At 48.6% G+C, this 13,674-nt stretch overlaps 1 protein-coding gene across 7 annotated transcripts in view; it reads right to left on the bottom strand.

Annotated features, from left to right (window-relative positions):
- The window catches only part of PHF20 (PHD finger protein 20), a 1,394,195-nt gene that overhangs the window by 552,707 nt on the left and 827,814 nt on the right, over positions 1-13,674 (bottom strand). For all 7 annotated transcript variants that reach the window (XM_069243878.1, XM_069243882.1, XM_069243883.1 and 4 more), the window contains one exon: positions 13,213-13,407. In XM_069243878.1, coding sequence (XP_069099979.1) covers positions 13,213-13,407 — 195 coding nt within the window. The remainder of the gene's footprint in view (positions 1-13,212; positions 13,408-13,674) is intronic.

The raw sequence follows: 13,674 nt of genomic DNA, 5'->3' as shown, positions 1-13,674 counted from the left end.
TCCTGCAAGGGAGAGGTATGACCCCTCACCCTGTGTATGAGGAGTGTAAGGGCTTGGGTGGGGTGTCGTCCCAATGCCACCCGACATCTTTGAAGGGCACATTTTGTGCCTTCCTGTGTGCTGAAGGCCAGCTCTTACTCCCCTCATGGGCAGAGTCTCATGGACCTTGCGGGTGCCCCCAAAACTTTGCAAACTCTTCTGCAACTCCTGTTTAAATTTGCCAGTGCTTGTTGGTGACCTGGCTGGTCACTAACACTCCTGTAATCCGGCGATCGTCGAGGCACAGCTCATAGGAGACTCCTGGGATCTTCTGCAGCTCCTGGGCTCCGCAGCTGGTCTTCTTCGACCGACTTGCAAGAACTTTACCTTCAGGGGGCTGGGCACTGCCACCTGCACCACATGGGCACCTCCAAGGGTGCTGGACACGGTCCCCTTCCTTTACAGGTCCTCCACATCCGGAATCCATCCTTGGGTTCCCCCCGACTGGTCCACAAGTAGTGACAGCAGATGGACAATCCGAAGCATCCACAGCCTTCAGACAGCCCCTTCTTCCCTCTGTATCCGGGGCCCTGGTGTAGGTACTCCCACTTTTGGGGCACCCTGGTATGAGGGAACTCTCCATCCATTCTCTTGCCTGTTGGTTTCCTCGGGGTCAACTGGGAAGGCTCCTAAATGCCAGAAAACCAACCACTACTCTCTGTATTAGTCTGTGAGACAACTGGGTGGGTAACTACCTTACTCCTAGTTGCTGGGGTCACTTACTGTACTTATGTCTGGTGTTCGTAACTGCCCCCAGCCAACTACCACACTTACCTTGGCTAAAGTCACTATTTCACATTCCACTTTTTTAGCATATGGTTTAGCACTCCCCTAGGGTCCTGTATATTTCGGTGCTATTTCTGTTGGCTAATTTGTGTAAAGATTGTGTGTAATATCGCCAAAGGGAGATATATCAATGTCAGTTTAGTAGTAGTGCTGTATTAAGGTATCCTTTATTTTTGCAACACTTCTGTGGTTCTTTCTTGTGAGTGAGTTACTGTCGGACTACTGTGGTATTGCAAGGGCTTTACATTCCTCCTGGATAAGCTTTAGCTGCTCACCTTAGCTACCCCTAGAGAATATCTGCTATCTGGACAACTAGTTATTATCACTAAGGGATGCCTGGACTCAGTATAGGGAGCCACACCATAGGTGTACACCATAAGCTAAGCCAGCCTCCTACAGTGCAAACAAAAGTGAAAATACGACACGTCACAATGTCACCTAACACTGCATTTCATAGATGTAAGTCATCCCTTACAGGAAGCTGGCCTGGTGTGTGGTGGGTACCGAAGGTACTTACACTTTATATCAGATACAGGTATCCTCTATTAGTGTAGTGTAGGCAGTGTCTAGAAGCCAGGCTCTCTAGAGGTAGCTATGGATGAGCTGCCAAGGCTTATCTAGAAGACATGCAAGCTCATGCAATACCAATGTAATCACACAGCGCTCACACGCATGAAAGAAAACACTCAGTGTTACAAAAATAAAGGTACTTTATTTTAGTGACAATTACAAAAAAGTACCAGAGAGGCAAACCTCCAAGAGGAGGTAAGTAACACACTAGATATGTACACTAGTAATCATAAATAGGCATAGAAAGTGTTAGAAAACAGTGCAATAGCAAATAGGCAATAGTGACGCTAGGGGGTGCCAGAACCATATACTAAAAAAATAGAATGTGAATGCAGGACCTCCACCTAGGTAACTGAAATGTGTAGAGGGGAGCTGGGAGTACAGGAAACACCAAAAGTAAGTACCACAGTGCCCCTGAGCGACCAGGAAGAAAGGAGTAAGTTACTGAATTTTCCCCAAGCCACCCTAAAGGAAGAAAATGGAGAATGCAACACCCAGACAGGACTGCAAGAAACCAGCGATGGATTCCTGAAGAGGAAGACCAGTGGAAGAAGGGGACCAAGTCCAGAAGTCACAGAAGAGCCCAGTGGGGGCAGGAGCCACTACCCACCCAACTGTGGTTGCAGGAGATGGTGGATGGTTGGAAGAAGACGGTCATGAACCCAGCCCTGGAGCAGGTGAAGAGTTCCTGGAGGATGCAGTCGACGTCACATAACGGATGGATGATTGCAGTCTGTCAGTGGCTTGGACAGGCCACCAACAAGCCTTGACAAAGGCAGAAGTTACAGTGAAGCAAAAGTGGAGCTTCTGGGGAGGAGCAAGGTCCAGGAGGACTCAACCGAAGGGGAAAGTCCTAGAGGGACCATCAGCAAGACAGAGAGTAAACAGAAGATGAGGCAGTCCCCACAGGAGACCCACTGGAAGAGGAATCCGGAGTCATAGAGGAGCCTAAGCAATAAAACTGGAGAAGAGTCCTACGTCGCAGGAGAAGGACGCAGAGGGCTGTCTCTCGCAGGGAAGAGTGCTGGGGCTACACTGAGCTTGAAGATCCATTGGAGGATATGCCAACAAGCCTTGGTAGCTGCAAAAGACCCAGTGCACGGGGTACCGTCCTGCATGGGAAGACAAGGGCTTACCTCCACTAAAGTTGGACAACTGGCAGAGAGGACTACTCAAGAACACCACCCATGATACAGGATCTACATAGCTCAGGATGAGAGGAAATCCACGCAGCCTGTCGCCGTTGCAACTGGTGCCTGCAGGGAGTGACTCCTTCACTCCAAGGGAGATTCCTTTTTCCTTCTCGTGCAGACTGAAGACTTGCCGCCCTCAGAGGATACGCAGCCAAGGAAATGTTGCAAGAAGGTGGAAGGAGCCGTGGAAATCATGTTGCAAGCAGAGTCTTTGTCGTTGATGCAGACTGTTGATTTCTGGAGGGTTTAGTCACGGTTCCAATGGTTGGAAGTTGAAGTTGAGGGTGCAGAGGTGTCCTGCTAGAATCTTGCAAGCCGAATCTGAGGACCCGCCAAAGAGAGTGACCCTAAACAGCCCTAAAGGGGGGATTGGTCACATAGACAGGTGACCACCTATCAGGAAGGAGCACTGACATCACCTGCCATGACCTTGCCGCTCAGATGCTCCCAGAGGTCCCTTCCCACATTTGATTCAAGATGACCGGGGGTGGGACGGGGGCAGGGTAGGGGCAAACACACTGACAACAGGCAGAAAATGAGGGTAACCATGCCAAGAAAGAGGGTACTTTCCTACACCACTCTAGCAGACCTTACAGTCCTAAAGCAGGGTGCACTATATTACATGTCAGGGCATATAGGCATGAGCAGATATGCCCCTGCTATGTCTTTGTCGATTGTCTGACATAGTGAATGACCAGGGAAGCCATTTTAAATACATATTCTGGACACTAGTAAATACGAGTTCCCCAGCTACATGATGGCTTCACTGTAGATAGGGATGTTTGGTATCAAACATCTCGTATCGGTGAGCCCACATTGACGCCAGTGTTGGATTCCCCAATACATGCACCCAGAGGGCACCTTAGAGGTTCCTCCTAAAAAACAACCAACTACCAGTGTTTTAACTGACTGGTCCTGACCAGTTCAGCCACCTTAGCAACGTTTCTGGCCCCCCAAGGTGAAACCCAGCACTCTCGGCAGCTAGAGACAAAGGCCTGCACTAGGCGGGGGTGTAAGCGCCTCCATCAGGCAGGATGGATATTCCAGTACAGGGAGCTTTAAAGGCCTAGCAGGCTTTGTAATGAGACCCAGGTCTCTCCAAATGGCAGAGATGACAGACCCTGCACCCTGCCCCCCCAACCCCCCTGTCCTGACCCCACTTTTGGTGGCAGAACAGGTGGAAGATTTATGCAGATTAGGAGATGTGCCCACTTCATGCCAGTCCTACCCCTAAGGTGGATAAGCTGAAGTGGACACTACTTATTAAATCCCTCCACCTTTGTTTGGAAGTAATTATGCCACTAGGGTCAGGGTTACGTCCACTTTCCAATGAAAGTGGTCATAGAAAGAGTGTAGTCACCCTAAAGGTAGGCAACCCATTGACTGCCACTTGGCACTCCCTATAACACCCCCAAATCGAGTATTTAAGTGGCATCTCTGAACCCCAAAACTCAGATCCTGATGACTTAAGAAGAAAAGGACAAAGAAGAGATCCACCCGCAGAAGAGGAGCAGCAGCATCTGATCTGTACCAAACCCTTCAGTCTTTCTGCACTCCTCCAAAGACTCTGCACAAGAAGACGCCTCGTCCTGCAGCTGACCCTCCAGAAACCTGGGAGGACTGCCTGCCTTTGAAACAGACTCAGGTCTCCCGTTAGAAGCAGATCTGCTCCCCAACCAACTCTACTAAAAAATACTCTGCAGCCTCCAGAACCACAAAGACCAGACACCTGAAGACACCACTGCGTCCAGAGTCACTGACCCGACTGGGAGCATACCTCCGGTGCCAGCAAGGTTCCCCAGCCGCCCAGAATCCCAGCGCATCATGGCTTCACCCCTCCTTGGCTCCTTTAAGTTGTCAGCAGCCTCTGCACACTGGCCCCTTCTCCCACAGTCTCTGTGGTGAGAGAAACCTGACACCTAAAGAAACCACAGCACCTGTTGCCGCCAGCCAAGTTGGCATCAACAACGTCCCCTGCTCTCCTGAGCTCGAGTTCACTGTGATTTCACCAATCCTGGAATTCCCGACGACCCTGGCAGCTCAGACCACAAGACCTCCCACGACTGAGTGCTCCAGGACAAGGAAACCTGATGCCAAAGGACACCCCTGCATCTGTTGACCGTGGGGGCCTGGTGAAGGGGACCAAAGGTGCACCTACATCCCCAAGCACCCCATGTTTGTGAACTACCGGTTGGCTGTCGCCGACTGGCCGCCCAGCCACAGCCTGCAGCCTAATCCATGGAGACCAAATCTCACTGAAATACATTGGACACCCGACGCATACTGCACCTCTGCATCTAGGTGCCCCAGTGCTGCCTGGAGTGGCTCGCTGGTGTGGTCCTGACTCTTGTCAAGTACTTACCTTGAGCCTACAAGCTTTGTCCTTTCATCAACAAGTGCTTGTATGCTGAATGTGGTTTCCTTCCATAGGTTAACATTGAAGAACTCTGAAATTCAATATCTACAAATAAAATGCATTTATGCTTAAAAACTTACTTTCTTTATAAGAAAGTTCTTGGGTTTGAAATATATACAAAAAGAAGTGCTATTTTTCTAAATTGTTTTCTTATTAATGCTTTGTGTATGTCTCATTTATTGCCTCGGAGTACAACAAATACTTAGCACTACCCTCTGATAAGCCTAACGGCACGCCCGCATTCCCACAAAATAGAGCAACAGTCCTATCTACTTTACAAATCAATAGGGGGGAGGGGGGGGGGAGGGAGGGGGGGGGGTGGGGGGGATCTACTGGACTCTCTGCATGCTGTACTTTTTAGTGCACCATATAGAGAGCCAGCCTCCTACAAACACGAAAGCTACACCAGAGATAAAGATTTTTAAAGAAACAATAAATTAAGACTTTTCACTCAACTGCAAAAAAAAACACTGGCAAGTTCAACCAATTTGACACTTAGAAACTTTTCCAACAAAAAGCTACATCAAGGATAAATGTAGTTACTCGTACGTTACATCGGGCGACCTACTCCAGCAAGGAGCCAGGCAAGGGGACTAACAAGGTCCAAAAAAAACTTACTTTCACAAGAAAAGCAGTCTCCAGACCAGCTCCAGAATTAATGGCCACTTGCAAGTGGCTTCTATGGAGCAGTCCAGATGCAATAGATACAGGTAACAGTGTCTCCAGCGGCAAGCCTCTATTCTTCTTGACCTAGGAGCCATTTACACGTCTCTAGAGGTGGGCAAAAGGCTGTCTCGTGGCCTGCCTCTATGAATGGCTAATGGACAACAGAATGCCAAGTTTTCTAAAAGATGCACATAGCAACAAGTTACATTAATTTCGACCTGGTCATCAAACTGGGCTTAATGGACCAATTACTTGCTTTTGGAAAATCCTTAACAGGTATAGACAATATCTAGATGCAGGTTCCTTGCCTTAGAATTTCCTCTAGGCGTCAGTCTGCATCTGGAGATTTTTCTTGAGCTGTATATTCCCTGCACACCGTAAGGTGGCGTCAATCGGCTTCGCGTCAGTTGTCGTCCGCAACAGATATGACTTGGCGGATCCTATAGAGGCACCACCCCAGCGTGCTGACATCAGTTTCTTTTCACTACTTTCAACGCAAGGAATGCAGAGCCATAAAGAGCACGGATTACTGGTACATCAAAACAAAGGCCGTGAAAGAGGAGTCCCCAGAAATCAGTTCACAGAGAGTGGAGGACAGGAGGGTCGGTAAGGAATCTGCAACTAGAAATTGTCTCTACCAAATAAGGAGTTACCAAAGGTATCTAATTTGTCCATCTGACAGTCACCTAGTAGAATGTTCCTTACCTTAGAACAGATACCCAAGCAATACCATTACCGGAACTGGGATTGCGAACCAACATCATACTAGAAAGTCCTGCAGGATCGAATGGGCAAAATACCTGTCCCGATGGACCAGAGTGTCCAGGCAGTAATTTTTGGTGAACATGTGAAAGGAAGCCCATGTTGCTGCCTGACAGATATAAAGGACTGGAACTCCATGTGCTAATGCAGTGGTCACAACTGTTGCTCTGGAAGACAAAGCACGCAAACCTTCAAGGTGGTTGCTTCTTGACCAGTGCATAGCAGATTTTAATAGAAGTAGGACCCATCGGGAGAAGGTCCGCTTCTGCACTGCTGAACCTTTATTCATACCCACATAACCCACAAAAGAGTTAATCATCCCAAATTGAAATTTTTAGTACAATAAAGTTAAAACACAACGCTCTTTTTGGGTCCAGGCGGTGGAATCTCTCCTCTTCCTTAGAAGGATGTGGCAAAGTGATGGATAGGCCTACTCCTGGCAAAAAGGAAGCCAGAGTGTGAAGCACAACTTTGTCAGGATACATGGAAAGGTAGGGCAGCTTAAACAAGGCCTGCAGCTCACTCACCCTGCGGGCAGATGTAACAGCCACGAGGAAGGCTGTTTTTAAGGTGGGAAGACTGAAAGGACAATTGTAAAGAGGCTCAAAAGGAGAGCACATCAGCAATGTCAGGACCAAATTCAAATCCCATTGGGGCATATTGAATGGGGATGGAGGAAATATTCAAGTTAGACCTTGAAGGAATGAGGAAACAATAGCAGACTCAAACAAAGAAGGTTTATTAGGCAACATCAAAAGTGCTGATACAGCAGACAAATAACCTTTTAGAGTGCCCATAGCAGAGCCTTGTTGGGCCTGAGAAAGGATAAACAGGGCCTCAGAGAGAGAGGGGCAGGAAGGGAGTCAACATACTTGTGTCTGCACCATGCCATAAATGTATTCCAACGACAAGCGTATGTGCCTTTAGTGTAGGGGCGCCAAGATGACATTACACTCTTCGGACAGAAGGTCAACAAATGTCAACTGTTGCTGCTCAATCTCCACACAAGAAGGCGGAGGCCGGACACGTTCAGCTGAAAAACCTTCCCCTGCTACTGAGACAGAAGATACTCCTGAAGGGGTAGTCTGATCGGGGGATCGATGGACATGCTTAAAAGCTCATGATACCACACTCTCTGAGCCCAGTCCAGAGCCACAAGAATAACTTGGGCCGGTCGTTCTTGATGATCTTGAGAACTCTAAGCAGAAGTTGTATAGGCGGAAACACGTACAGGATGCCTAAGTTCCACATGACAGAAAGTGTTGCTGAGCGATTGCTGCCTTGAAAACTCAAACATACAATACTGCTGACACTGTGCATGCTCTGTGGAGACTAATAGATCTAACCAAGGCTCTACACACTGTTGAAAGACTGTGCACCACCTCCAGATGGAGATGCCATTCATGATTCACTAAGCATTGTCGGCTGAGTTTGTCTGCTATGGCATTCAGAGAGACCACCAGATGATGAACCACCAGGGATATGCCCTGTTGTTCAGACCATGTCCAGAGGTGCAGTCTCCTGACAAAGGGTCCACGACTCCACCCTGCCCTGCTTGTTGAAATACCACACAGCAGTGGTGTTGTCCATGAGCACATGCACTACCTTTCCCTTTTGAGATGGAAGAAATGCTTTCAATATTAGTCTGATTGCACGAAACGCCAACATGTTGATGTGGAATCTGGACTCTGCCAGAGACCAGATACTTCTGATTGCCGCCCCAGCCCTAAAGTGACACAGCTGTCACTACTATCAGATCTGGTTGGGGCCTCTGGGCCAATTGCAGTGCATTAGCAAACACTGCGGATCTTGTGCTGTTCCCTCCGAGACATGGACCACGCCCAACAGATTCCCCTGATGCTGCGCCCACTAGAACTTCACGTCCCACTGCAAGCCCCCATATGCTTCCTGGCATGTCACCAGTACTGTAGGAAGTTAACTCTGCATATACTATCTTAAAGTAAGAGATAGCATGCACAGAGTCCAAGGGTTCCAATTAGAGGTAAGATTGTGGCAAAATTAGATCATTCTAATGCTCTATTTTGTGGTAGGGTGGTCGAGCAGTAGGCTTATCAGAGGGTAGTGTTAACCATTTGTTGTACACACAGGCAATAAATGAGGAACACACATTCAAAGACTTAACTCCAGGCCAATAGTTTTTATATAGAAAAATATTGTTTCTTAATTTATTTTTAGAACCACAAGTTCAAGATTTGAAGTAAATACATAAAATGCAAGGCACTCCACAGGTAAGTTAGGAACTATGAATTCGAGCAATAGCATACACAGTTTTAGTAAAAATGGCAATAAGCTATTTTAAAAGTGGACACAGTGCAAAAATCAACAGTTCCTGGGGGAGGTAAGTAATAGTTAGTTTTTCAGGTAAGTAAGGCACTTACAAGTCTCAGTTCCTGGGCACTGGCAGCCCACCGTTGCAGGTTCAAGTCAACCCCAAAGTTACCACACCAGCAGCTCAGGGCTGGTCAGGTGTACAGGTGAAAGAGGTACCCAAAACACAGAGGCGTCTATGAAAAACAGGGGTGCTCCAGTTCCAGTCTGCCAGCAGGTAAGTACCCGCGTCCTCAGAGGGCAGGCTTTGTGGAGCACTTGAAGGTGGTGGTGGGGGGGGGGGGGTGTGCACAAAAAACACACCCTCAGCGGCACAGGGGTGCCCGGGTGCAGTGTGCAAAGCAGGCATCGGGTTTTGTATAGGATTCAATTGGAGGGATCTGGGGGTCACTCTAGCGGTGCAGGCAGGGCACAGGGGGCTTCTCGGGCCAGCCACCCACTGGGCTAAGCAGAGGGTCATCTGGGGGTCACTCCTGCACGGAGGTTCGGTTCTTTCTGGTCCTGGGGGCTGCGGGTACAGTGCTTGGTTCAGGCGTCGGGTCCCTTGTTACAGGCAGTCGCGGTCAGGGGGAGCATCTGGATTCTTTCTGCATGCGTTGCTGTAGGGATACAGGGGGGTCGTCTCGGGCTATTCACGAGGTCGCAGTCGCCTGGGAGTCCTCCCTATGGTGTTGGCTCTCTGGAGCTCGAGCTGGGTGTCTGGTGCAGAGAGTGAAGTCTCACGTTTCCGGCGGGAAGAGGGAGGTCTTTAAAAGTTGCAAGAAAGTTGCAAAGTTGTTGCTGTTGTTGAGCAGAGCCCGCTGCTCACAGGAGTTTCTTGGTATTTTGGTTCAGGGAAGTCCTCTGAAGCTTCAGAGGTCGCTGGTCCATATCTGATGCGTCGCTGTTGCAGTTTTTAGAGTCAGGAGACAGGCCGGTAGGGCTGGGGCCAAAGCAGTTGTCGTTTCCGTCGTCTTCAGGTCAGCAGTCCTTCTTCTTGGTTCAGGTTGCAAGAATCTGATTTCCGGGGTTCTTGGGTGCCTCTAAATACTAAATTTAGGTATGTGTTTAGGTCTGGGGGGCAGTAGCCAATGGCTACTGACCTGGAGGGTGGCTACACCCTCTTTGTGCCTCCTCCCTGAGGGGAGGGGGTCACATCTCTAATCCTATTGGTCGAATCCTCCAGTCTCAAGAAAAGGGATTTCTAAAGGCAGGGGTCACCACAGCTGGTGGGTGATTCCTCCTTGTTTTTCTCATTATCTCCTCCAGCCTTGCCGCCAAAAGTGGGGGCAGTGGCCGGAGGGGTGGGCATCCCCACTAGCTGGGATGCCCTGGGGTGCTGTAACAAAAGGCATGACCCTTTGAGGCTCACCGCCAGGTGTTACAGTTCCTGCGGGGGAAGGTGAGAAGCACCTCCACCCAGTACAGGCTTTGTTCCTGGCCACAGAGTGACAAAGGCACTTTCCCCAAGTGGCCAGAAACTCGTCTGGTTGTGGCAGGCTGGCAAAAACTGGTCAGCCTAGCACTAGGAGTTGGACTGGTATTCAGGGGGCATCTCTAAGAAGCCCTCTGGGTGTATTTTACAATAAATCCCACACTGGCATCAGTGTGCATTTATTGTGCTGAGAAGTTGGATACCAAACTTCCCAGATTTCAGTGCAGCCATTATGGAACTGTGGAGTATGTGTTTGACAAACTCCCAGACCATATACTCTTTATGGCTACCCTGCACTTACAATGTCTAAGGTTTTGCTTAGGCACTGAAGGGGCATAGTGCTCATGCACATATGCCCTCACCTGTAGTATAGTGCACCCTGCCTTAGGGCTGTAAGGCCTGCTAGAGGGGTGACTTACCTATGCCACAGGCAGTGTGAGGTGGGCATTGTACTCTGAGGGGAGTGCCATGTCGACTTAGTCATTTTCTCCCCACCAGCACACACAAGCTGTGAGGCAGTGTGCATGTGCTGAGTGAGGGGTCCCCAGATTGGCATAAACCTGTAAACTTCGCACTTGTATAGCGCAGTACTCACCGATAGGGTCTCAAGGCGCTGTACGCATACCGCTATGGAACCCCTCCTTGCTCTTCCTGTGAGGTACACACTCCTGGGCAACCCCCAGGGTGAAGCCAGGCATCCAAGCGCTGTCAGGGCCGTTGTGGAGATTAAGCAAGCTATTGCCCAGAGTTACAGAGTGGGACCCATTAATTAGACTAGGCACAGAGGCGAGAATTATCTGGTCCAAGGGAATTGAGCCCAAGACCCACCGAGGCCACTCTAACCATTGTGCCACACTTCGCCACTCCACATGTTCTCCACATAAGACATGCTGCAGCCCTTCGAGACCTTCCCTGGCATCAGGGCCCTTGGTACCAGGGGTACCACTTACAAGGGACTCACCTGCGTGCCAGGGCTGTACCAATTGTGGGAACAAAGGTACAGTTTAGGGAAAGAACACTGGTTGTGGGGCCTGGTTAGCAGGGTCCCAGCACACTTTAAATCATAACTGGCATCAACAAAAGGCAAAAAGTCAGGGGGTAACAATGCCAAAGAGGCACATTTTTTCAGGCCCCCTGCAATCTAAGCTCCCGGACTTGAAATCAAGTGTCACTTCACAACATGTCTTTATGTGCCTACCCCTCTCTGTAGTGCGCCCAGCTACAACCTCACCAGCACCCTGTACCTAGTGGAATTTGGGGAGCTCCTGACAAACTGCTGGCCGTACTTTGTACCTTGGGCTCCTACATCGCTAAACCCAGACGGTGAACCCCTGAAACCACTTGTACTTACCTTTATGCATTATTGACTTTTCTTCCCATAGGACTGCATTGTGTTTAAAGGTGCACAAGTTTGAACTATTTACTTATCTGGCAGAAATAATAAAGAAAAGCAGTACTTACTCTTTTGCGAAGTTCTTGGTTTCAAAACATATATAAAAAGAAGTGTTTCGCCTCCGTCAACCAATTGGGGATCCAGTGGGCTCATTGCACGATGTACTTCTATTTAGTGCACCATGTAGAGTACCAGGATCCTACAGGTCGCCATCAGCTTCAGGGACCTCTCCCTTAAAGGCTTTGGATGCATGGTCTGACACTCGGGCCACGACTTCGGGTCGCGCTCCAAACACCAAAAGCACATGAGGGGCGGATCCATCATTGACATTACTTGATGACAGGATCTGTCGGACTTGAACCCAGTCTTCCTAGATGACAATCTCGAAGCACCAGGAGTTGTACACCTCAAAAAAACTTTGATAAAAAGTCGAAAAAGGTGAGTCAATAAATGACTGAGTGGTAGTTCTCTTCAGATCAGCACTGGCTGGCGCATAAAGAAAATAAATTACATCAGCCCACCGGGCGGCGCCTACATAGGACCCGTGATGTCATATCCAGTGCAGATGACGCTGACGACAGACGTGGAGCCGATCAATGCCACTAAATGGTGCGCAGGGGTACTGCTCGAGAAAAATCTCTGGATCCAGACTGACACCTGGGGGAAATTCTAAGGTAAGGAATCTGCAACTAGACGAACAAGTTACATACCTAAATTAATGCCCTATCTGACATCTGTGCGTGTGTGTGTGTGTGTGGGGGGGGGGGGGGGGGGGGGGAGCCCTATTTAGGCACCGTGCACGTCACTTCCGGTGTGGACAATGTGCAGATGCCATGTGTAGCCGAATGATGCCACCTACCAGCACAAAGTGCCAGTGCGCACCAGAAGTTACTGGATTCAGTCTGACACTTGAGAAATATTCAAAGGTTATCACCCCTCATCAGCTAGGCTAGCTTGAATCCAGTGGCAGAGTGAGCAGTGGACCCATGTCTGGGCATGCCCTTCCTACTTAGGGCAACTTTAGCAACACAAAAAGATGACGGACTGAGGGCTGAAACTTTTCAGGCACTCACCCCCAATCACAGATCTGGGTTAAATACATCATTCTTTTGTTCACTATGCCAACCCAGTTTGGACCCATATGCAGATCAGTCTTGACCCTGTTCCCCAATACAAAAGTGTGCCAAACTCCTCACAAACAAATTCCAGGCACTACACAACTCAGGCCCCACCTACCTGAACAGTGGCATTTCCATCTAACAACCAACCAAACACCTCTGCAGGTCTCCTACTCACACACATCCCATGTATGCACAGAACCAGATCAGGAGAACAGGTTTCTCTTACATCCCTCCTAAACCATGGAAAAACCTCACTCCACACTAATGGTCTCTTTCTTATAATGCTACTATATGCCTGCAGCTAGAATTGTGTAAATACACACTGCTACTACAAATGTGATGCTGTCTTCAGCCATCACAAACTGCACAATAAGGCAGATCTCATTAGCCGCACCACCTATGTGATGACCTCCAATGTTCTGAAATGGCAGCAAAGATCTCGATCAGGAAAGCAAGTGGTCACACAGGGGAAGAAGATTTTCACCAAGTGTTTAGTGACTTACCACAATCATGTTGTTTTTCCCTTTCTGGCTGTTTTCGATGATATTTGTTTAAGTGGTTGTCTTTGCTTTTGTCTCTCAGCAGAGGATGAATATTCACTGTATCTGATGAAGGAACTGAATGTCTTCTTTTTTCATTTTGTTTTTCAGTTTTAACATCTGAGTGTGAACATCTGAGTTCCAGGGGAAGTGGGGTATCTATACAGAAAAATAGAAACAAAATTACATTTATTAAAATGTTAAATTTGAATAAATTGTCAACAGGTACCCAGTACCTACTTAAGTTTTGTGCCCACCTTCACACTCCTGTGCAACTTCAGTGTGTTTACCATAATCCACGTTGTTGATGTTGCAGATTAAGCTCTTGGCAATGTTTGGCAGGGGCGGAGAGTATGTAGTGTTTGTTAATAGAGAAAGTTTGTCAGTCAGTCAAAAGCTCATTTGCTTCCCTGAAATTAACTTGCC

The sequence above is a fragment of the Pleurodeles waltl genome, chromosome 7 (genome assembly GCF_031143425.1).
Source record: "Pleurodeles waltl isolate 20211129_DDA chromosome 7, aPleWal1.hap1.20221129, whole genome shotgun sequence".
Lineage (NCBI taxonomy): Eukaryota > Metazoa > Chordata > Amphibia > Caudata > Salamandridae > Pleurodeles > Pleurodeles waltl.
This window is presented reverse-complemented; position numbering and strand designations above follow the sequence as displayed.